General features: G+C 51.2%; 1 protein-coding gene across 14 annotated transcripts in view; it reads right to left on the reverse strand.

Annotated features, from left to right (window-relative positions):
• pde2a (phosphodiesterase 2A) overlaps positions 1 to 25,282 on the reverse strand; it is a 698,440-nt gene that overhangs the window by 195,545 nt on the left and 477,613 nt on the right. For all 14 annotated transcript variants that reach the window (XM_072477464.1, XM_072477463.1, XM_072477456.1 and 11 more), the window contains one exon: positions 1,985 to 2,026. In XM_072477464.1, coding sequence (XP_072333565.1) covers positions 1,985 to 2,026 — 42 coding nt within the window. The remainder of the gene's footprint in view (positions 1 to 1,984; positions 2,027 to 25,282) is intronic.

Here is a 25,282-nt window from a genome sequence, read left to right on the forward strand (position 1 = left end):
AGCGTTCCCGCAAATTCTCACAAACTGGGGCAATGTGAATGCCGAGCTTGGGCATGCGCAGTGCGTGTTAAGGAATGGGCTAAGAGACATTGCAATTCGATGTCTCATTGATGTTAAGTATCCAATAATTGACGCTGATACGTAAAGCGGCTGCAGGTGGCACTTGTTTGGTGTGGTGTGGTGATAGGAGTTTTGTATAGAATGTGGTCATGGAAAATAAAGGTGTCTTGGGAGCGGAGCAGAACCCTTTACTCTGTACTCGACCGCAGCCGGAAACTAACAGTGCTCGCTTTCTACGTGGGAACAATGTGAGAAAGGTGAGAGTTTAACAATCTGGATCACGGCTGAGTGAAGTTGTGTGGCCACAAAACCCGAATCCGTGTGCAACCACATTCGGTGGTCAAACAAATTCACGATAGAGGGGGGGGGGGGTCGCGAACAACCCTCTTGACCATAATTCAATGTAAGTGTTGGCAGAATGGGGCTTAAGCCCACATGCTGTTGCCTCAGAAAGCTGCCTATACATAGGATTTACATTTCTATAGCGCCTTTCGCAACCTCAGGACGTCCCAAAGTGCCCCACAGCCGATGAAGTGTGTTATGCTGGAAATACGGCAGTCAACGTGTGCACAGCAAGCTCCCACAGACAGCAATGGGGTAACGGCCGGCCCGTTTGTTTCTGTGACATTGATTGAGGGATAAATATTAGCCAGAACACTGGGGAGAACTCCCCCACTTATTTTCAAAATAGTGCCATGGGATCTTTTATGTCCACCTGAGATGGCTGACCATGCTTCGGATTAATGTCCATGCGAAAGACGGCACCTCTGGCACTGCTGCACCCCAAGTGTCAGCCTGGAATTCTGCGCGCGTGCCCCTGGAATGAGCCTCAAACCCATGGCTATCAGGTGGAAAGGCAAACCAGCTACCCACCGAGATGCCAACGGATTCATTTGTCCAGCTCCAGCGAGACAGCGATTTACCCGGAATTACCGCATTGCAGCTTAACAACAACAACTCACATTTGTCTAGCGTCTTTTAATGTCATGAACATCACAAGGTACTTCACAGGACATTCGTAAAGCAAACTGTGACACCGAGCCACGTAGGAGGTATTGGGTCAGATGTCCGAAACAGCTGGATCAGAGAGGTAGGTTTCAAGGAGTGTCTTCAAGGAGGAGCGAGGGGTGGAGAGGCCGAGAGGTGTAGGGAGAGAATTCCAGAGAACAAGGGGCTGGATTCTCCGGGTCCCCAGCGCGTGTTTATCGGCGGCGCTCCATTGGCTGGGGGTGGGATTCTGTCGTCCCGCCACTTGTCAGTGGGATTTCCCGTTGAAGCCCCCCCCCCCCAGCCCCCCCCCCCCCCCCCCCCACCCAAGCCATCAGGAAACCCCCCGGACGATGGCGGGAAATTAGAATCCCAACGGACAGGGAATTCCGGCCAAGCAATTGAAGGCATGGTCACACATGGTGGAGTGATGATGGCTGCAAATGGCCAAGAGGCCACAATGGGAGGAGCACAGGTTTCCCGCAAGGTTGTGGGGCTGGAGGAGATTCCAGAGAGAGGGAAGGGGTGAGGCCAGGGAGGGATTTGGAAACACGGGTGAGAATTTTAAAATCAAAGTGTTGCTTGACTGGAAGCCACTGTGGTGGGGAAAGGAGACATGGGGTGGGATTTCCCACTGACCCCCTCCCCTCTCCACAGGACGCCCCATGGCGGTGTGGGTCATTGTCAGCGGGCCCAAAAGAGTCCCACGGCAGGAACGGAGGAAAAATGTTGGCCTTGGTATGAGTTAAGACACAGGCTACGTGTTGGACGAGTTCAGGGTTATTGATGGGGGAGGCGTGTGGAATGTAAGAACGCAGCCAGGTGTATGTTAGAATAGTCGAGTCAAACAGAGGCACGGCTGAGGAGCTGGAACACGTTTGTAGGCCAAATCTAATTCAGCTACGACGGGATGCAAGACAATCAGCGGAGAACTCACCGGAAAACTGATCTCCTCTTCCAGGATCTTGTCTCCAACAACCTATCGGAAAGAGAACGGGAGAAATGAGTTACAACGTTTGTTCAGAAGGTCTCCTCGTACTGGAAGGATGTGATTTCACGGGAGAAGATGCAGAGGAGATTCACAAGACTGTTGCCAGGAATGAGAGAATTGTAGTTACCAGGGAAGATTGGATTGGCTGGGGATTGTCGTCTTTGGAACTGAGAAGGCTGAAGAGAGATTTAACGGAGATCTAGCAAATTCGGAGGGTTGTAGTGAATAGGAAGGATTTGTTTCCTCCAGGAGAGAGATGGATGCTCTAAATCAATAGATAGATGGGTTAGAGGGGAGTTGAGTAGTGATTTTCTTCCCCCAAGGTGTGTGTGGGATCTGGAAATCACTTTCAAATCAATTCCAAGTCAATTGGTGAAGTGTGAACCTAGACACCAATACTTTTCCTGATAGTGGGTTTATTAACAGAATCATAGAATTTACAGTGCAGAAGGAGCCCATTTAGCCCATTGAGTCTGCACCGGCTCTTGGAAAGAGCATCCTACTTAAACCCACGCCTCCACCCTCTCTCCGTAACCCAGTAACCCCACCTATCAGAATGCAGCATTACAAACTGCAGCCTTCCACCTGCTTTACCCGTATCACGGCGATCTCTCCTTCTAAGTACTCAAGGTGTTTAATTTATCATGCCCTGAATCTTAACACCATGTTTAACATGCCATTAACACTAACTTCCTGAAAGGGTGACAGAGGCTTAAACCATCCCAACATCTAACAAGTAGCCTTCTAGAAAGGTCTGCGCACATTCAGGACCCTGACCTTCCCGTTACTTGCCATTTTAACAAAAGACCCTGCTCCCATGCCCACATGTCTGTCCTTGGCCTGCTGCAATGTTCCAATGAAGCTCAACGCAAACTGGAGGAACAACACCTCATCTTCCGGTTAGGCATGTCTTCCGGTCTCAACATCGAATTCAACAACTTCAGAGGATCAGCTCTACCCCACCTCGACCCATTTGTTTTCATCCTATTTCATTTTAACTGTCTTTTACCATTTCTTTCTTTCTTAATATACATTTAACCCCCCCAATCTTATCCACCTTTCCTTATCCTTTCTCCTCTTTGCTTCCCCCTTCCCCTCCCCCCACATCTACAGTTCACCCTCTGATGTTGGTTTCTCTGCTGTTTGACCTTTCAAATCTTTTGTCCTCTCTGGGGACGGCCATTAACACTCTTTCCCTTTGCTTTCTGTGGCCATGAGCACCCCGTTTCCCTTGCTTTCTGTGGCCATTAGCACCCGGTTTCCCTGGGTTTCTGTGGCTAGGACTCATCTTTCATTCTCTCTCCACAGTATAAATATTTCCCACTTTCTCTGTCTGTTAGCTTTGACAAAGAGTCATCGGACTCGAAACGTTCGCTCTTTTCTCTCCCTACAGATGCTGCCAGACCTGCTGAGATTTTCCAGCATTTTCTCTTTTGTTTCAGATTCCAGCATCCGCAGTAATTTGCTTTTATATAGATGGTGGACAGGCTTTTTTTTGGGGGGGGGGGGGCGGTCAGGAGATGAGTTACACACATTAGGATTCCTAGCCTTTGACCTGCCCTGGTAGCCACAGTATTAATAGGGCTAGTCCAGTTCAGTTCCTGATCAATGGTAACCCCCAGGATGTTGATTGTGGGGGATTCAGCGATGGAAATGCCACTGAATGTTCAAGGGGCGGTGGTTAGATCCTCTCTTGTAGGAGATGGTCATTGCCTGACACTTGTGTGGCGTGAATGTAACTTGTCACTTGTCAGACCAAGCCTGGATACTGTCCAGGTCTTGCTGCATTTGGACAGGGACTGCTTCATTATCTGAGGAGTCGCGAATGGTGCTGAACATTGTGCATTCGTGAGAATGCAGTCTCAGAACTTTAGCGAGGTTCGGTGAGATCATCTCCTCCACTTCTTCGATTGCTGAACAGGTCTATTGTGGAAAGGCAAAGACTGCCAGAAACGCCACAAAGGAAGTTGTCCCTTTGCCATTGGGGCAAGATGATCACTGCTGTACATTCAGACATTAAACCGAGACCCTCTCTGCCCTCTCAAGAGGGATGTAACATGAGGAGGGGAGTTCTCCCGAGTGTCCCGGCCAATGATTATCCCTCAATCAACATCACCAAAAAAAAAGAGATCATCATCGTCAGGTTGCAGTTTGTGGGAGCTTGCTGTGCAAAAATTGGCTGCTGTGTTTCCTATGTTACACGGTGACTAGACGCCATTGGCTGCAGAGCGCTTTGGGATATCCTGAGGTTTTTGAAAGACTCTATAGAAATGCAAGTTCTCTCTTTTATGGATCTAATTAGATGACGAGACATCAATAGGCCACAGGGATTCAGTATACCTGAACGATGGACCAGTGACACGAATATGGGACGAGGTTGGGGACAGCTGACCAGAGTTGGCAACTGTTGGAGGTTTGCGTTGAAATCCCACTACATTTTGAGATTGAGTTAAAGGAACCTAGATATCTGAAGCATTGTTGAAAGAAAACCCACCCCCTCATCGAGCCCCCACCCCGCTCACCAACCCCCTCACCGAACCCCCACCCTGCTCACCTACCCCCTCACTGAGCCCCCACCCTGCTCACCTACCCCCTCACCGAGCCCCCACCCTGCTCACCTACCCCCTCACCGAACCCCCACCCCGCTCACCAACCCCCTCACCGAACCCCCACCCTGCTCACCTACCCCCTCACCGAACCCCCACCCTGCTCATCTACCCCCTCACCGAGCCCCCACCCTGCTCATCTACCCCCTCACTGAACCCCCACCCTGCTCACCTACCCCCTCACCGAACCCCCACCCTGCTCACCTACCCCCTCACCGAACCCCCACCCCGATCACCTACCCCCTCACCGAACCCCCAACCTGCTCACCTACCCCCTCACCGAACCCCCACCCCGCTCACCCACCCACTCACCCCCTCACCTACCCCCAGACCTCTCACCCATCCCCCACCCCCTCACCAAACCCCCGTCCGCTCACCCACCCCCTCATCCCCTTCACCCATCCCCCAGCCCTCTCACCCACCCCCCACCCCCTCACCCACCCCCACTCCACTCACCCACCCCCCATCCCCTCACCCAAACCCCACCCCGCTCACCTACCACCTCACCCACTCACTCACCCCCCGCCCCCTCACCCACCCCCCATCCCCTCACCCAACCCCCCCACCCCCTCACCCACCCCTCATTATACGCTCAATGTGTGATTGAGTCTTAACAGGATGGAAAATTCCATTGCTGAAAACTACCAAGCACACTAGTTCTGACGGTGAATAGGGATGGACATCGAGTAAAACCCGAAAGGGTATAGAACTTTAACGGAGGCCCATTTGGCCCACTCTGCCCAGACTAGCCCCTCTGAAAGAGCGATCCAAATTCCCATTCCATCAACCTGAGTCTAATCCGACAAACGTTTCCTTTTAAAGAATTCTTCGCATTCCATATTGCGAGTTCTTATTGAATCTGCCAGGCAGTGAACGGGTTAATCCTGAGGGATGTTGATCAGGAATGGAGACGCAGACAGCAGAAGAGACCATTATTAGGCAGGAAGTAAGAGAGTTGGAGGATGTGTGTGTGCTGAACAGCATGGCTCTGTGACGAGGTGCCCTGAGTATCACACTAAACCGTGCTGAATGAAGAAGCACTTTATTCGAAGAATGTTAATGACTGTATTCATTGTAAGAGCTCTACAATGATTGGAGTGTGCCTTCCTCTAAAGGATCTAATAAAATAACGCGTTCAAAAATGATTAAAGCATTTCCTATTCAACTTCACAGCTCCTTCAGTGACACACTGAGAATTCATTATAAATTAACCTTGTAACGTGGATAGAATTGTCATAGCAACAGCGACAATAGCTTTCCATGGAAGATGTTGCTGCTGGCAAGAGGAACACAGGCATCCAGGCTGAATCCTCCCGGGGTTAGATACAGAGTAAAGCTCCCTCTACACTGTCCCCATCAAACACTCCCAGGACAGGTACAGCACGGGGTTAGATACAGAGTAAAGCTTCCTCTACACTGTCCCCATCAAACACTCCCAGGACAGGTACAGCACGGGGTTAGATACAGAGTAAAGCTCCCTCTACACTGTCCCCATCAAACACTCCCAGGACAGGTACAGCACGAGGTTAGATACAGGGTAAAGCTCCCTCTACACTGTCCCCATCAAACACTCCCAGGACAGGTACAGCACGGGGTTAGATACAGAGTAAAGCTCCCTCTACACTGTCCCCATCAAGCACTCCCAGGACAGGTACAGCACGGGGTTAGATACAGAGTAAAGCTCCCTCTACACTGTCCCCATCAAACACTCCCAGGACAGGTACAGCACGGGGTTAGATACAGAGTAAAGCTCCCTCTACACTGTCCCCATCAAACACTCCCAGGACAGGTACAGCACGGGGTTAGATACAGAGTAAAGCTCCCTCGACACTGTCCCCATCAAACATTCCCAGTACAGGTACAGCACGGGGTTAGATACAGAGTAAAGCTCCCTCTACACTGTCCCCATCAAACACTCCCAGGACAGGTACAGCACGGGGTTAGATACAGAGTAAAGCTCCCTCTACACTGTCCCCATCAAACACTCCCAGGACAGGTACAGCACGGGGTTAGATACAGAGTAAAGCTCCCTCTACACTGTCCCCATCAAGCACTCCCAGGACAGGTACAGCACGGGATTAGATACAGAGTAAAGCTCCCTCTACACTGTCCCCATCAAACACTCCCAGGACAGGTACAGCACGGGGTTAGATACAGAGTAAAGCTCCCTCTACACTGTCCCCATCAAACACTCCCAGGACAGGTACAGCACGGGGTTAGATACAGAGTAAAGCTCCCTCGACACTGTCCCCATCAAACATTCCCAGTACAGGTACAGCACGGGGTTAGATACAGAGTAAAGCTCCCTCTACACTGTCCCCATCAAACACTCCCAGGACAGGTGCAGCACGGGGTTAGATACAGAGTAAAGCTCCCTCTACACTGTCCCCATCAAACACTCTCAGGACAGGTACAGCACTGGGTTAGATACAGGGTAAGGCTCCCTCTACACTTTCCCCATCAAACACTCCCAGGACAGGTACAGCATGGGGTTAGATACAGAGTAAAGCTCCCTCTACACTGATCCCATCAAACACTCCCAGGACAGGTACAGCATGGGGTTAGATACAGAGTAAAGCTCCCTCTACACTGTCCCCATCAAACACTACCAGGACAGATACAGCACGGGGTTAGATACAGGGTAAAGCTCCCTCTACACTTTCCCTATCAAACACTCCCAGGACAGGTACAGCATGGGGTTAGATACAGAGTAAAGCTCCCTCTACATTGTCCCCATCAGACACTCCCAGGACAGGTCCAGCTCGGGGTTAGATACCGAGTAAAGCTCCCACTACACTGTCCCCATCAAACACTCCCAGGACAGGTACAGCACGGGGTTAGATACAGAGTAAAGCTCCCTCTACACTGTCCCCATCAAACACTCCCAGGACAGGTACAGCACGGGGTTAGATACAGAGTAAAGCTCCCTCTACACTTTCCCCATCAAACTCTCCCAGGACAGGTACAGCACGGGGTTAGATACAGGGTAAAGCTCCCTCTACACTGTCCCCATCAAACACTCCCAGGACAGGTACAGCACGGGGTTAGATACAGAGTAAAGCTCCCACTACACTGTCCCCATCAAACACTCCCAGCACAGGTACAGCACGGGGTTAGATACAGAGTAAAGCTCCCTCGACACTGTCCCCATCAAACATTCCCAGTACAGGTACAGCACGGGGTTAGGTACAGAGTAAAGCTCCCTCTACACTGTCCCCATCAAACACTCCCAGGACAGGTACAGCACGGGGTTAGATACAGAGTAAAGCTCCCTCTACACTGTCCCCATCAAACACTCCCAGGACAGGTACAGCACGGGGTTAGATACAGAGTAAAGCTCCCTCTACACTGTCCCCATCAAACACTCCCAGGACAGGTACAGCACGGGGTTAGATACAGAGTAAAGCTCCCTCTACACTGTCCCCATCAAGCACTCCCAGGACAGGTACAGCACGGGATTAGATACAGAGTAAAGCTCCCTCTACACTGTCCCCATCAAACACTCCCAGGACAGGTACAGCACGGGGTTAGATACAGAGTAAAGCTCCCTCTACACTGTCCCCATCAAACACTCCCAGGACAGGTACAGCACGGGGTTAGATACAGAGTAAAGCTCCCTCGACACTGTCCCCATCAAACATTCCCAGTACAGGTACAGCACGGGGTTAGATACAGAGTAAAGCTCCCTCTACACTGTCCCCATCAAACACTCCCAGGACAGGTACAGCACGGGGTTAGATACAGAGTAAAGCTCCCTCTACACTGTCCCCATCAAACACTCTCAGGACAGGTACAGCACTGGGTTAGATACAGGGTAAGGCTCCCTCTACACTTTCCCCATCAAACACTCCCAGGACAGGTACAGCATGGGGTTAGATACAGAGTAAAGCTCCCTCTACACTGATCCCATCAAACACTCCCAGGACAGGTACAGCATGGGGTTAGATACAGAGTAAAGCTCCCTCTACACTGTCCCCATCAAACACTACCAGGACAGATACAGCACGGGGTTAGATACAGGGTAAAGCTCCCTCTACACTTTCCCTATCAAACACTCCCAGGACAGGTACAGCATGGGGTTAGATACAGAGTAAAGCTCCCTCTACATTGTCCCCATCAGACACTCCCAGGACAGGTCCAGCTCGGGGTTAGATACAGAGTAAAGCTCCCACTACACTGTCCCCATCAAACACTCCCAGGACAGGTACAGCACGGGGTTAGATACAGAGTAAAGCTCCCTCTACACTGTCCCCATCAAACACTCCCAGGACAGGTACAGCACGGGGTTAGATACAGAGTAAAGCTCCCTCTACACTTTCCCCATCAAACTCTCCCAGGACAGGTACAGCACGGGGTTAGATACAGGGTAAAGCTCCCTCTACACTGTCCCCATCAAACACTCCCAGGACAGGTACAGCACGGGGTTAGATACAGAGTAAAGCTCCCACTACACTGTCCCCATCAAACACTCCCAGGACAGGTACAGCACTGGGTTAGATACAGGGTAAGGCTCCCTCTACACTTTCCCTATCAAACACTCCCAGGACAGGTACAGCATGGGGTTAGATACAGAGTAAAGCTCCCTCTACACTGATCCCATCAAACACTACCAGGACAGGTACAGCACGGGGTTAGATACAGGGTAAAGCTCCCTCTACACTTTCCCTATAAAACACTCCCAGGACAGTTACAGCATGGGGTTAGATACAGATTAAAGCTCCCTCTACATTGTCCCCATCAAACACTCCCAGGACAGGTCCAGCTCGGGGTTAGATACAGAGTAAAGCTCCCACTACACTGTCCCCATCAAACACTCCCAGGACAGGTACAGCACGGGGTTAGATACAGAGTAAAGCTCCCTCTACACTTTCCCCATCAAACACTCCCAGGACAGGTACAGCACGGTGTTAGATACAGAGTAAAGCTCCCTCTACACTGTCCCCATCAAACACTCCCAGGACAGGTACAGCACGGGGTTAGATACAGAGTAAAGCTCCCTCTACACTTTCCCAATCAAACTCTCCCAGGACAGGTACAGCACGGGGTTAGATACAGAGTAAAGCTCCCTCGACACTGTCCCCATCAAACACTCCCAGGACAGGGACAGCACGGGGTTAGATACAGAGTAAAGCTCCCTCTACACTGTCCCCATCAAACACTCCCACAGCACGGGGTTAGATACAGAGTAAAGCTCCCTCGACACTTTCCCCAACAAACACTACCAGGACAGGTACAGCACGGGGTTAGATACAGGGTAAAGCTCCCTCTACACTTTCCCTATCAAACACTCCCAGGACAGGTACAGCATGGGGTTAGATACAGAGTAAAGCTCCCTCTACATTGTCCCCATCAAACACTCCCAGGACAGGTCGAGCACGGGGTTAGATACAGAGTAAAGCTCCCTCTACACTGTCCCCATCAAACACTCCCAGGACAGGTACAGCACGGGGTTAGATACAGAGTAAAGCTCCCTCTACACTTTCACCATCAAACACTCCCAGGACAGGTACAGCACGGGGTTAGATAGAGAGTAAAGCTCCCTCTACACTTTCCCCATCAAACTCTCCCAGGACAGGTACAGCACGGGGTTAGATACAGAGTAAAGGTCCCTCTACACTGTCCCCATCAAACACTCCCAGGACAGGTACTGCACGGGGTTAGATACAGAGTAAAGCTTCCTCTACACTGTCCCCATCAAACACTCCCAGGACAGGTACAGCACGGGGTTAGATACAGGGTAAAGCTCTCTCTGCACTGTCCCCATCAAACACTCCCAGGACAGGTACAGCACAGGGTGAGATACAGAGTAAAGCTCCCTCTACACTGTCTCCATCAAACACTCCCAGGACAGGTACAGCACGGGGTTAGATACAGAGTAAAGCTCCCTCTACACTGTCCCCATCAAACACTCGCAGGACAGGTACAGCAAGGGGTTAGATACAGAGAAAAGCTCCCTCTACACTGTCCCCATCAAACTCTCCTAGGACAGGTACAGCACCGGGTTAGATACAGAGTAAAGCTCCCTCTACACTGTCCCCATCAAACACTCCCAGGACAGCTACAGCACGGGGGTAGATACAGAGTAAAGCTCCCTCTACACTGTCCCCATCAAACACTCCCAGGACAGGTACAGCACGGGGTTAGATACAGAGTAAAGCTCCCTCTACACTGTCCCCATCAAACACTCCCAGGACAGGTACAGCACGGGGTGAGATACAGATTAAAGCTCCCTCTCCACTGTCCCCATCAAACTCTCCCAGGACAGGTACAGCACGGGGTTAGATACAGAGTAAAGCTCCCTCTACACTGTCCCCAATCAAACACTCCCAGGACAGGTACAGCCCGGGTTAGATACAGAGTAAAGCTCCCTCTACACTGTCCCCATCAAACACTCCCAGGACAGGTACAGCACGGGGTTAGATACAGAGTAAAGCTCCTTCTACACTGTCCCCATCAAACACTCCCAGGACAGGTACAGCACGGGGTTAGATACAGAGTAAAGCTCCCTCTACACTTTCCCCATCAAACTCTCCCAGGACAGGTACAGCACGGGGTTAGATACAGGGTAAAGCTCCCTCTACACTGTCCCCATCAAACATTCCCAGTACAGGTACAGCACGGGGTTAGGTACAGAGTAAAGCTCCCTCTACACTGTCCCCATCAAACACTCCCAGGACAGGTACAGCACGGGGTTAGATACAGAGTAAAGCTCCCTCTACACTGTCCCCATCAAACACTCCCAGGACAGGTACAGCACGGGGTTAGATACAGAGTAAAGCTCCCTCGACACTGTCCCCATCAAACATTCCCAGTACAGGTACAGCACGGGGTTAGATACAGAGTAAAGCTCCCTCTACACTGTCCCCATCAAACACTCCCAGGACAGGTACAGCACGGGGTGAGATACAGATTAAAGCTCCCTCTCCACTGTCCCCATCAAACTCTCCCAGGACAGGTACAGCACGGGGTTAGATACAGAGTAAAGCTCCCTCTACACTGTCCCCAATCAAACACTCCCAGGACAGGTACAGCCCGGGTTAGATACAGAGTAAAGCTCCCTCTACACTGTCCCCATCAAACACTCCCAGGACAGGTACAGCACGGGGTTAGATACAGAGTAAAGCTCCTTCTACACTGTCCCCATCAAACACTCCCAGGACAGGTACAGCACGGGGTTAGATACAGAGTAAAGCTCCCTCTACACTTTCCCCATCAAACTCTCCCAGGACAGGTACAGCACGGGGTTAGATACAGGGTAAAGCTCCCTCTACACTGTCCCCATCAAACATTCCCAGTACAGGTACAGCACGGGGTTAGGTACAGAGTAAAGCTCCCTCTACACTGTCCCCATCAAACACTCCCAGGACAGGTACAGCACGGGGTTAGATACAGAGTAAAGCTCCCTCTACACTGTCCCCATCAAACACTCCCAGGACAGGTACAGCACGGGGTTAGATACAGAGTAAAGCTCCCTCGACACTGTCCCCATCAAACATTCCCAGTACAGGTACAGCACGGGGTTAGATACAGAGTAAAGCTCCCTCTACACTGTCCCCATCAAACACTCCCAGGACAGGTGCAGCACGGGGTTAGATACAGAGTAAAGCTCCCTCTACACTGTCCCCATCAAACACTCTCAGGACAGGTACAGCACTGGGTTAGATACAGGGTAAGGCTCCCTCTACACTTTCCCCATCAAACACTCCCAGGACAGGTACAGCATGGGGTTAGATACAGAGTAAAGCTCCCTCTACACTGATCCCATCAAACACTCCCAGGACAGGTACAGCATGGGGTTAGATACAGAGTAAAGCTCCCTCTACACTGTCCCCATCAAACACTACCAGGACAGATACAGCACGGGGTTAGATACAGGGTAAAGCTCCCTCTACACTTTCCCTATCAAACACTCCCAGGACAGGTACAGCATGGGGTTAGATACAGAGTAAAGCTCCCTCTACATTGTCCCCATCAGACACTCCCAGGACAGGTCCAGCTCGGGGTTAGATACCGAGTAAAGCTCCCACTACACTGTCCCCATCAAACACTCCCAGGACAGGTACAGCACGGGGTTAGATACAGAGTAAAGCTCCCTCTACACTGTCCCCATCAAACACTCCCAGGACAGGTACAGCACGGGGTTAGATACAGAGTAAAGCTCCCTCTACACTTTCCCCATCAAACTCTCCCAGGACAGGTACAGCACGGGGTTAGATACAGGGTAAAGCTCCCTCTACACTGTCCCCATCAAACACTCCCAGGACAGGTACAGCACGGGGTTAGATACAGAGTAAAGCTCCCACTACACTGTCCCCATCAAACACTCCCAGCACAGGTACAGCACGGGGTTAGATACAGAGTAAAGCTCCCTCGACACTGTCCCCATCAAACATTCCCAGTACAGGTACAGCACGGGGTTAGGTACAGAGTAAAGCTCCCTCTACACTGTCCCCATCAAACACTCCCAGGACAGGTACAGCACGGGGTTAGATACAGAGTAAAGCTCCCTCTACACTGTCCCCATCAAACACTCCCAGGACAGGTACAGCACGGGGTTAGATACAGAGTAAAGCTCCCTCTACACTGTCCCCATCAAACACTCCCAGGACAGGTACAGCACGGGGTTAGATACAGAGTAAAGCTCCCTCTACACTGTCCCCATCAAGCACTCCCAGGACAGGTACAGCACGGGATTAGATACAGAGTAAAGCTCCCTCTACACTGTCCCCATCAAACACTCCCAGGACAGGTACAGCACGGGGTTAGATACAGAGTAAAGCTCCCTCTACACTGTCCCCATCAAACACTCCCAGGACAGGTACAGCACGGGGTTAGATACAGAGTAAAGCTCCCTCGACACTGTCCCCATCAAACATTCCCAGTACAGGTACAGCACGGGGTTAGATACAGAGTAAAGCTCCCTCTACACTGTCCCCATCAAACACTCCCAGGACAGGTACAGCACGGGGTTAGATACAGAGTAAAGCTCCCTCTACACTGTCCCCATCAAACACTCTCAGGACAGGTACAGCACTGGGTTAGATACAGGGTAAGGCTCCCTCTACACTTTCCCCATCAAACACTCCCAGGACAGGTACAGCATGGGGTTAGATACAGAGTAAAGCTCCCTCTACACTGATCCCATCAAACACTCCCAGGACAGGTACAGCATGGGGTTAGATACAGAGTAAAGCTCCCTCTACACTGTCCCCATCAAACACTACCAGGACAGATACAGCACGGGGTTAGATACAGGGTAAAGCTCCCTCTACACTTTCCCTATCAAACACTCCCAGGACAGGTACAGCATGGGGTTAGATACAGAGTAAAGCTCCCTCTACATTGTCCCCATCAGACACTCCCAGGACAGGTCCAGCTCGGGGTTAGATACAGAGTAAAGCTCCCACTACACTGTCCCCATCAAACACTCCCAGGACAGGTACAGCACGGGGTTAGATACAGAGTAAAGCTCCCTCTACACTGTCCCCATCAAACACTCCCAGGACAGGTACAGCACGGGGTTAGATACAGAGTAAAGCTCCCTCTACACTTTCCCCATCAAACTCTCCCAGGACAGGTACAGCACGGGGTTAGATACAGGGTAAAGCTCCCTCTACACTGTCCCCATCAAACACTCCCAGGACAGGTACAGCACGGGGTTAGATACAGAGTAAAGCTCCCACTACACTGTCCCCATCAAACACTCCCAGGACAGGTACAGCACTGGGTTAGATACAGGGTAAGGCTCCCTCTACACTTTCCCTATCAAACACTCCCAGGACAGGTACAGCATGGGGTTAGATACAGAGTAAAGCTCCCTCTACACTGATCCCATCAAACACTACCAGGACAGGTACAGCACGGGGTTAGATACAGGGTAAAGCTCCCTCTACACTTTCCCTATAAAACACTCCCAGGACAGTTACAGCATGGGGTTAGATACAGATTAAAGCTCCCTCTACATTGTCCCCATCAAACACTCCCAGGACAGGTCCAGCTCGGGGTTAGATACAGAGTAAAGCTCCCACTACACTGTCCCCATCAAACACTCCCAGGACAGGTACAGCACGGGGTTAGATACAGAGTAAAGCTCCCTCTACACTTTCCCCATCAAACACTCCCAGGACAGGTACAGCACGGTGTTAGATACAGAGTAAAGCTCCCTCTACACTGTCCCCATCAAACACTCCCAGGACAGGTACAGCACGGGGTTAGATACAGAGTAAAGCTCCCTCTACACTTTCCCAATCAAACTCTCCCAGGACAGGTACAGCACGGGGTTAGATACAGAGTAAAGCTCCCTCGACACTGTCCCCATCAAACACTCCCAGGACAGGGACAGCACGGGGTTAGATACAGAGTAAAGCTCCCTCTACACTGTCCCCATCAAACACTCCCACAGCACGGGGTTAGATACAGAGTAAAGCTCCCTCGACACTTTCCCCAACAAACACTACCAGGACAGGTACAGCACGGGGTTAGATACAGGGTAAAGCTCCCTCTACACTTTCCCTATCAAACACTCCCAGGACAGGTACAGCATGGGGTTAGATACAGAGTAAAGCTCCCTCTACATTGTCCCCATCAAACACTCCCAGGACAGGTCGAGCACGGGGTTAGATACAGAGTAAAGCTCCCTCTACACTGTCCCCATCAAACACTACCAGGACAGGTACAGCACGGGGTTAGATACAGAGTAAAGCTCCCTCTACACTTTCACCATCAAACACTCCCAGGACAGGTACAGCACGGGGTTAGATAGAGAGTAAAGCTCCCTCTACACTTTCCCCATCAAACTCTCCCAGGACAGGTACAGCACGGGGTTAGATACAGAGTAAAGGTCCCTCTACACTGTCCCCATCAAACACTCCCAGGACAGGTACTGCACGGGGTTAGATACAGAGTAAAGCTTCCTCTACACTGTCCCCATCAAACACTCCCAGGACAGGTACAGCACGGGGTTAGATACAGGGTAAAGCTCTCTCTGCACTGTCCCCATCAAACACTCCCAGGACAGGTACAGCACAGGGTGAGATACAGAGTAAAGCTCCCTCTACACTGTCTCCATCAAACACTCCCAGGACAGGTACAGCACGGGGTTAGATACAGAGTAAAGCTCCCTCTACACTGTCCCCATCAAACACTCGCAGGACAGGTACAGCAAGGGGTTAGATACAGAGAAAAGCTCCCTCTACACTGTCCCCATCAAACTCTCCTAGGACAGGTACAGCACCGGGTTAGATACAGAGTAAAGCTCCCTCTACACTGTCCCCATCAAACACTCCCAGGACAGCTACAGCACGGGGGTAGATACAGAGTAAAGCTCCCTCTACACTGTCCCCATCAAACACTCCCAGGACAGGTACAGCACGGGGTTAGATACAGAGTAAAGCTCCCTCTACACTGTCCCCATCAAACACTCCCAGGACAGGTACAGCACGGGGTGAGATACAGATTAAAGCTCCCTCTCCACTGTCCCCATCAAACTCTCCCAGGACAGGTACAGCACGGGGTTAGATACAGAGTAAAGCTCCCTCTACACTGTCCCCAATCAAACACTCCCAGGACAGGTACAGCCCGGGTTAGATACAGAGTAAAGCTCCCTCTACACTGTCCCCATCAAACACTCCCAGGACAGGTACAGCACGGGGTTAGATACAGAGTAAAGCTCCTTCTACACTGTCCCCATCAAACACTCCCAGGACAGGTACAGCACGGGGTTAGATACAGAGTAAAGCTCCCTCTACACTTTCCCCATCAAACTCTCCCAGGACAGGTACAGCACGGGGTTAGATACAGGGTAAAGCTCCCTCTACACTGTCCCCATCAAACATTCCCAGTACAGGTACAGCACGGGGTTAGGTACAGAGTAAAGCTCCCTCTACACTGTCCCCATCAAACACTCCCAGGAAAGGTACAGCACGGGGTTAGATACAGAGTAAAGCTCCCTCTACACTGTCATCAAACACTCCCAGGACAGGTACAGCACTGGGTTAGATACAGGGTAAGGCTCCCTCTACACTTTCCCTATCAAACACTCCCAGGACAGGTACAGCATGGGGTTAGATACAGAGTAAAGCTCCATCTACACTGATCCCATCAAACACTCCCAGGACAGGTACAGCATGGGGTTAGATACAGAGTAAAGCTCCCTCTACACTGTCCCCATCAAACACTACCAGGACAGGTACAGCACGGGGTTAGATACAGGGTAAAGCTCCCTCTACACTTTCCCTATAAAACACTCCCAGGACAGTTACAGCATGGGGTTAGATACAGATTAAAGCTCCCTCTACATTGTCCCCATCAAACACTCTCAGGACAGGTACAGCACTGGGTTAGATACAGGGTAAGGCTCCCTCTACACTTTCCCCATCAAACACTCCCAGGACAGGTACAGCATGGGGTTAGATACAGAGTAAATCTCCCTCTACACTGATCCCATCAAACACTCCCAGGACAGGTACAGCATGGGGTTAGATACAGAGTAAAGCTCCCTCTACACTGTCCCCATCAAACACTACCAGGACAGATACAGCACGGGGTTAGATACAGGGTAAAGCTCCCTCTACACTTTCCCTATCAAACACTCCCAGGACAGGTACAGCATGGGGTTAGATACAGAGTAAAGCTCCCTCTACATTGTCCCCATCAGACACTCCCAGGACAGGTCCAGCTCGGGGTTAGATACCGAGTAAAGCTCCCACTACACTGTCCCCATCAAACACTCCCAGGACAGGTACAGCACGGGGTTAGATACAGAGTAAAGCTCCCTCTACACTGTCCCCATCAAACACTCCCAGGACAGGTACAGCACGGGGTTAGATACAGAGTAAAGCTCCCTCTACACTTTCCCCATCAAACTCTCCCAGGACAGGTACAGCACGGGGTTAGATACAGGGTAAAGCTCCCTCTACACTGTCCCCATCAAACACTCCCAGGACAGGTACAGCACGGGGTTAGATACAGAGTAAAGCTCCCACTACACTGTCCCCATCAAACACTCCCAGCACAGGTACAGCACGGGGTTAGATACAGAGTAAAGCTCCCTCGACACTGTCCCCATCAAACATTCCCAGTACAGGTACAGCACGGGGTTAGGTACAGAGTAAAGCTCCCTCTACACTGTCCCCATCAAACACTCCCAGGACAGGTACAGCACGGGGTTAGATACAGAGTAAAGCTCCCTCTACACTGTCCCCATCAAACACTCCCAGGACAGGTACAGCACGGGGTTAGATACAGAGTAAAGCTCCCTCTACACTGTCCCCATCAAACACTCCCAGGACAGGTACAGCACGGGGTTAGATACAGAGTAAAGCTCCCTCTACACTGTCCCCATCAAGCACTCCCAGGACAGGTACAGCACGGGATTAGATACAGAGTAAAGCTCCCTCTACACTGTCCCCATCAAACACTCCCAGGACAGGTACAGCACGGGGTTAGATACAGAGTAAAGCTCCCTCTACACTGTCCCCATCAAACACTCCCAGGACAGGTACAGCACGGGGTTAGATACAGAGTAAAGCTCCCTCGACACTGTCCCCATCAAACATTCCCAGTACAGGTACAGCACGGGGTTAGATACAGAGTAAAGCTCCCTCTACACTGTCCCCATCAAACACTCCCAGGACAGGTACAGCACGGGGTTAGATACAGAGTAAAGCTCCCTCTACACTGTCCCCATCAAACACTCTCAGGACAGGTACAGCACTGGGTTAGATACAGGGTAAGGCTCCCTCTACACTTTCCCCATCAAACACTCCCAGGACAGGTACAGCATGGGGTTAGATACAGAGTAAAGCTCCCTCTACACTGATCCCATCAAACACTCCCAGGACAGGTACAGCATGGGGTTAGATACAGAGTAAAGCTCCCTCTACACTGTCCCCATCAAACACTACCAGGACAGATACAGCACGGGGTTAGATACAGGGTAAAGCTCCCTCTACACTTTCCCTATCAAACACTCCCAGGACAGGTACAGCATGGGGTTAGATACAGAGTAAAGCTCCCTCTACATTGTCCCCATCAGACACTCCCAGGACAGGTCCAGCTCGGGGTTAGATACAGAGTAAAGCTCCCACTACACTGTCCCCATCAAACACTCCCAGGACAGGTACAGCACGGGGTTAGATACAGAGTAAAGCTCCCTCTACACTGTCCCCATCAAACACTCCCAGGACAGGTACAGCACGGGGTTAGATACAGAGTAAAGCTCCCTCTACACTTTCCCCATCAAACTCTCCCAGGACAGGTACAGCACGGGGTTAGATACAGGGTAAAGCTCCCTCTACACTGTCCCCATCAAACACTCCCAGGACAGGTACAGCACGGGGTTAGATACAGAGTAAAGCTCCCACTACACTGTCCCCATCAAACACTCCCAGGACAGGTACAGCACTGGGTTAGATACAGGGTAAGGCTCCCTCTACACTTTCCCTATCAAACACTCCCAGGACAGGTACAGCATGGGGTTAGATACAGAGTAAAGCTCCCTCTACACTGATCCCATCAAACACTACCAGGACAGGTACAGCACGGGGTTAGATACAGGGTAAAGCTCCCTCTACACTTTCCCTATAAAACACTCCCAGGACAGTTACAGCATGGGGTTAGATACAGATTAAAGCTCCCTCTACATTGTCCCCATCAAACACTCCCAGGACAGGTCCAGCTCGGGGTTAGATACAGAGTAAAGCTCCCACTACACTGTCCCCATCAAACACTCCCAGGACAGGTACAGCACGGGGTTAGATACAGAGTAAAGCTCCCTCTACACTTTCCCCATCAAACACTCCCAGGACAGGTACAGCACGGTGTTAGATACAGAGTAAAGCTCCCTCTACACTGTCCCCATCAAACACTCCCAGGACAGGTACAGCACGGGGTTAGATACAGAGTAAAGCTCCCTCTACACTTTCCCAATCAAACTCTCCCAGGACAGGTACAGCACGGGGTTAGATACAGAGTAAAGCTCCCTCGACACTGTCCCCATCAAACACTCCCAGGACAGGGACAGCACGGGGTTAGATACAGAGTAAAGCTCCCTCTACACTGTCCCCATCAAACACTCCCACAGCACGGGGTTAGATACAGAGTAAAGCTCCCTCGACACTTTCCCCAACAAACACTACCAGGACAGGTACAGCACGGGGTTAGATACAGGGTAAAGCTCCCTCTACACTTTCCCTATCAAACACTCCCAGGACAGGTACAGCATGGGGTTAGATACAGAGTAAAGCTCCCTCTACATTGTCCCCATCAAACACTCCCAGGACAGGTCGAGCACGGGGTTAGATACAGAGTAAAGCTCCCTCTACACTGTCCCCATCAAACACTACCAGGACAGGTACAGCACGGGGTTAGATACAGAGTAAAGCTCCCTCTACACTTTCACCATCAAACACTCCCAGGACAGGTACAGCACGGGGTTAGATAGAGAGTAAAGCTCCCTCTACACTTTCCCCATCAAACTCTCCCAGGACAGGTACAGCACGGGGTTAGATACAGAGTAAAGGTCCCTCTACACTGTCCCCATCAAACACTCCCAGGACAGGTACTGCACGGGGTTAGATACAGAGTAAAGCTTCCTCTACACTGTCCCCATCAAACACTCCCAGGACAGGTACAGCACGGGGTTAGATACAGGGTAAAGCTCTCTCTGCACTGTCCCCATCAAACACTCCCAGGACAGGTACAGCACAGGGTGAGATACAGAGTAAAGCTCCCTCTACACTGTCTCCATCAAACACTCCCAGGACAGGTACAGCACGGGGTTAGATACAGAGTAAAGCTCCCTCTACACTGTCCCCATCAAACACTCGCAGGACAGGTACAGCAAGGGGTTAGATACAGAGAAAAGCTCCCTCTACACTGTCCCCATCAAACTCTCCTAGGACAGGTACAGCACCGGGTTAGATACAGAGTAAAGCTCCCTCTACACTGTCCCCATCAAACACTCCCAGGACAGCTACAGCACGGGGGTAGATACAGAGTAAAGCTCCCTCTACACTGTCCCCATCAAACACTCCCAGGACAGGTACAGCACGGGGTTAGATACAGAGTAAAGCTCCCTCTACACTGTCCCCATCAAACACTCCCAGGACAGGTACAGCACGGGGTGAGATACAGATTAAAGCTCCCTCTCCACTGTCCCCATCAAACTCTCCCAGGACAGGTACAGCACGGGGTTAGATACAGAGTAAAGCTCCCTCTACACTGTCCCCAATCAAACACTCCCAGGACAGGTACAGCCCGGGTTAGATACAGAGTAAAGCTCCCTCTACACTGTCCCCATCAAACACTCCCAGGACAGGTACAGCACGGGGTTAGATACAGAGTAAAGCTCCTTCTACACTGTCCCCATCAAACACTCCCAGGACAGGTACAGCACGGGGTTAGATACAGAGTAAAGCTCCCTCTACACTTTCCCCATCAAACTCTCCCAGGACAGGTACAGCACGGGGTTAGATACAGGGTAAAGCTCCCTCTACACTGTCCCCATCAAACATTCCCAGTACAGGTACAGCACGGGGTTAGGTACAGAGTAAAGCTCCCTCTACACTGTCCCCATCAAACACTCCCAGGAAAGGTACAGCACGGGGTTAGATACAGAGTAAAGCTCCCTCTACACTGTCATCAAACACTCCCAGGACAGGTACAGCACTGGGTTAGATACAGGGTAAGGCTCCCTCTACACTTTCCCTATCAAACACTCCCAGGACAGGTACAGCATGGGGTTAGATACAGAGTAAAGCTCCATCTACACTGATCCCATCAAACACTCCCAGGACAGGTACAGCATGGGGTTAGATACAGAGTAAAGCTCCCTCTACACTGTCCCCATCAAACACTACCAGGACAGGTACAGCACGGGGTTAGATACAGGGTAAAGCTCCCTCTACACTTTCCCTATCAAACACTCCCAGGACAGGTACAGCATGGGGTTAGATACAGAGTAAAGGTCCCTCTACATTGTCCCCATCAAACACTCCCAGGACAGGTCCAGCTCGGGGTTAGATACAGAGTAAAGCTCCCACTACACTGTCCCCATCAAACACTCCCAGGACAGGTACAGCACGGGGTTAGATACAGAGTAAAGCTCCCTCTACACTTTCCCCATCAAACACTCCCAGGACAGGTACAGCACGGTGTTAGATACAGAGTAAAGCTCCCTCTACACTGTCCCCATCAAACACTCCCAGGACAGGTACAGCACGGGGTTAGATACAGAGTAAAGCTCCCTCTACACTTTCCCAATCAAACTCTCCCAGGACAGGTACAGCACGGGGTTAGATACAGAGTAAAGCTCCCTCGACACTGTCCCCATCAAACACTCCCAGGACAGGGACAGCACGGGGTTAGATACAGAGTAAAGCTCCCTCTACACTGTCCCCATCAAACACTCCCACAGCACGGGGTTAGATACAGAGTACAGCTCCCTCGACACTTTCCCCAACAAACACTACCAGGACAGGTACAGCACGGGGTTAGATACAGGGTAAAGCTCCCTCTACACTTTCCCGATCGAACACTCCCAGGACAGGTACAGCATGGGGTTAGATACAGTGTAAAGCTCCCTCTACATTGTCCCCATCAAACACTCCCAGGACAGGTCGAGCACGGGGTTAGATACAGAGTAAAGCTCCCTCTACACTGTCCCCATCAAACACTCCCAGGACAGGTACAGCACGGGGTTAGATACAGAGTAAAGCTCCCTCTACACTTTCACCATCAAACACTCCCAGGACAGGTACAGCACGGGGTTAGATAGAGAGTAAAGCTCCCTCTACACTTTCCCCATCAAACTCTCCCAGGACAGGTACAGCACGGGGTTAGATACAGAGTAAAGGTCCCTCTACACTGTCCCCATCAAACACTCCCAGGACAGGTACTGCACGGGGTGAGATACAGAGTAAAGCTTCCTCTACACTGTCCCCATCAAACACTCCCAGGACAGGTACAGCACGGGGTTAGATACAGGGTAAAGCTCTCTCTGCACTGTCCCCATCAAACACTCCCAGGACAGGTACAGCACAGGGTTAGATACAGAGTAAAGCTCCCTCTACACTGTCTCCATCAAACACTACCAGGACAGGTACAGCACGGGGTTAGATACAGGGTAAAGCTCCCTCTACACTTTCCCTATCGAACACTCCCAGGACAGGTACAGCATGGGGTTAGATACAGAGTAAAGCTCCCTCTACATTGTCCCCATCAAACACTCCCAGGACAGGTCGAGCACGGGGTTAGATACAGAGTAAAGCTCCCTCTACACTGTCCCCATCAAACACTCCCAGGACAGGTACAGCACGGGGTTAGATACAGAGTAAAGCTCCCTCTACACTTTCACCATCAAACACTCCCAGGACAGGTACAGCACGGGGTTAGATAGAGAGTAAAGCTCCCTCTACACTTTCCCCATCAAACTCTCCCAGGACAGGTACAGCACGGGGTTAGATACAGAGTAAAGGTCCCTCTACACTGTCCCCATCAAACACTCCCAGGACAGGTACTGCACGGGGTTAGATACAGAGTAAAGCTTCCTCTACACTGTCCCCATCAAACACTCCCAGGACAGGTACAGCACGGGGTTAGATACAGGGTAAAGCTCTCTCTGCACTGTCCCCATCAAACACTCCCAGGACAGGTACAGCACAGGGTTAGATACAGAGTAAAGCTCCCTCTACACTGTCTCCATCAAACACTCCCAGGACAGGTACAGCACGGGGTTAGATACAGAGTAAAGCTCCCTCTACACTGTCCCCATCAAACACTCGCAGGACAGGTACAGCAAGGGGTTAGATACAGAGAAAAGCTCCCTCTACACTGTCCCCATCAAACTCTCCTAGGACAGGTACAGCACCGGGTTAGATACAGAGTAAAGCTCCCTCTACACTGTCCACATCAAACACTCCCAGGACAGCTACAGCACGGGGGTAGATACAGAGTAAAGCTCCCTCTACACTGTCCCCATCAAACACTCCCAGGACAGGTACAGCACGTGGTTAGATACAGAGTAAAGCTCCCTCTACACTGTCCCCATCAAACACTCCCAGGACAGGTACAGCACGGGGTTAGATACAGATTAAAGCTCCCTCTCCACTGTCCCCATCAAACTCTCCCAGGACAGGTACAGCACGGGGTTAGATACAGAGTAAAGCTCCCTCTACACTGTCCCCAATCAAACACTCCCAGGACAGGTACAGCCCGGGTTAGATACAGAGTAAAGCTCCCTCTACACTGTCCCCATCAAACACTCCCAGGGCAGGCACAGCACGGGGTTAGACACAGAGTAAAGATCCCTCTACACTGATCCCATCAAACACTCCCAGGACAGGTACAGCACGGGGTTAGATACAGAGTAAAGCTCCCTCTACACTGTCCCCATCAAACACTCCCAGGACAGGTACAGCACGGGGTTAGATACAGAGTAAAGCTCCCTCGACACTGTCCCCATCAAACATTCCCAGTACAGGTACAGCACGGGGTTAGATACAGAGTAAAGCTCCCTCTACACTGTCCCCATCAAACACTACCAGGACAGGTACAGCACGGGGTTAGATACAGAGTAAAGCTCCCTCTACACTGTCCCCATCAAACACTCCCAGGACAGGTACTGCTCGGGGTTAGATACAGGGTAAAGCTCCCTCTACACTGTCCCCATCAGACACTCCCAGGACAGGTACAGCACGGGGTTAGATACAGAGTAAAGCTCCCTCTACACTGTCCCCATCAAGCACTCCCAGGACAGGTACAGCACGGGATTAGATACAGAGTAAAGCTCCCTCTACACTGTCCCCATCAAGCACTCCCAGGACAGGTACAGCACGGGATTAGATACAGAGTAAAGCTCCCTCTACACTGTCCCCATCAAACACTCCCAGGACAGGTACAGCACGGGGTTAGATACAGAGTAAAGCTCCCTCTACACTGTCCCCATCAAACACTCCCAGGACAGGTACAGCACGGGGTTAGATACAGAGTAAAGATCGCTCGACACTGTCCCCATCAAACATTCCCAGTACAGGTACAGCACGGGGTTAGATACAGAGTAAAGCTCCCTCTACACTGTCCCCATCAAACACTCCCAGGACAGGTACAGCACGGGGTTAGATACAGAGTAAAGCTCCCTCTACACTGTCCCCATCAAACACTCTCAGGACAGGTACAGCACTGGGTTAGATACAGGGTAAGGCTCCCTCTACACTTTCCCCATCAAACACTCCCAGGACAGGTACAGCATGGGGTTAGATACAGAGTAAAGCTCCCTCTACACTGATCCCATCAAACACTCCCAGGACAGGTACAGCATGGGGTTAGATACAGAGTAAAGCTCCCTCTACACTGTCCCCATCAAACACTACCAGGACAGGTACAGCACGGGGTTAGATACAGGGTAAAGCTCCCTCTACACTTTCCCTATCAAACACTCCCAGGACAGGTACAGCATGGGGTTAGATACAGAGTAAAGCTCCCTCTACATTGTCCCCATCAAACACTCCCAGGACAGGTCGAGCACGGGGTTAGATACAGAGTAAAGCTCCCTCTACACTGTCCCCATCAAACACTACCAGGACAGGTACAGCACGGGGTTAGATACAGAGTAAAGCTCCCTCTACACTTTCACCATCAA

Source organism: Scyliorhinus torazame, chromosome 15, assembly GCF_047496885.1.
Source record: "Scyliorhinus torazame isolate Kashiwa2021f chromosome 15, sScyTor2.1, whole genome shotgun sequence".
In the NCBI taxonomy this organism is placed as follows: Eukaryota; Metazoa; Chordata; class Chondrichthyes; order Carcharhiniformes; family Scyliorhinidae; genus Scyliorhinus; species Scyliorhinus torazame.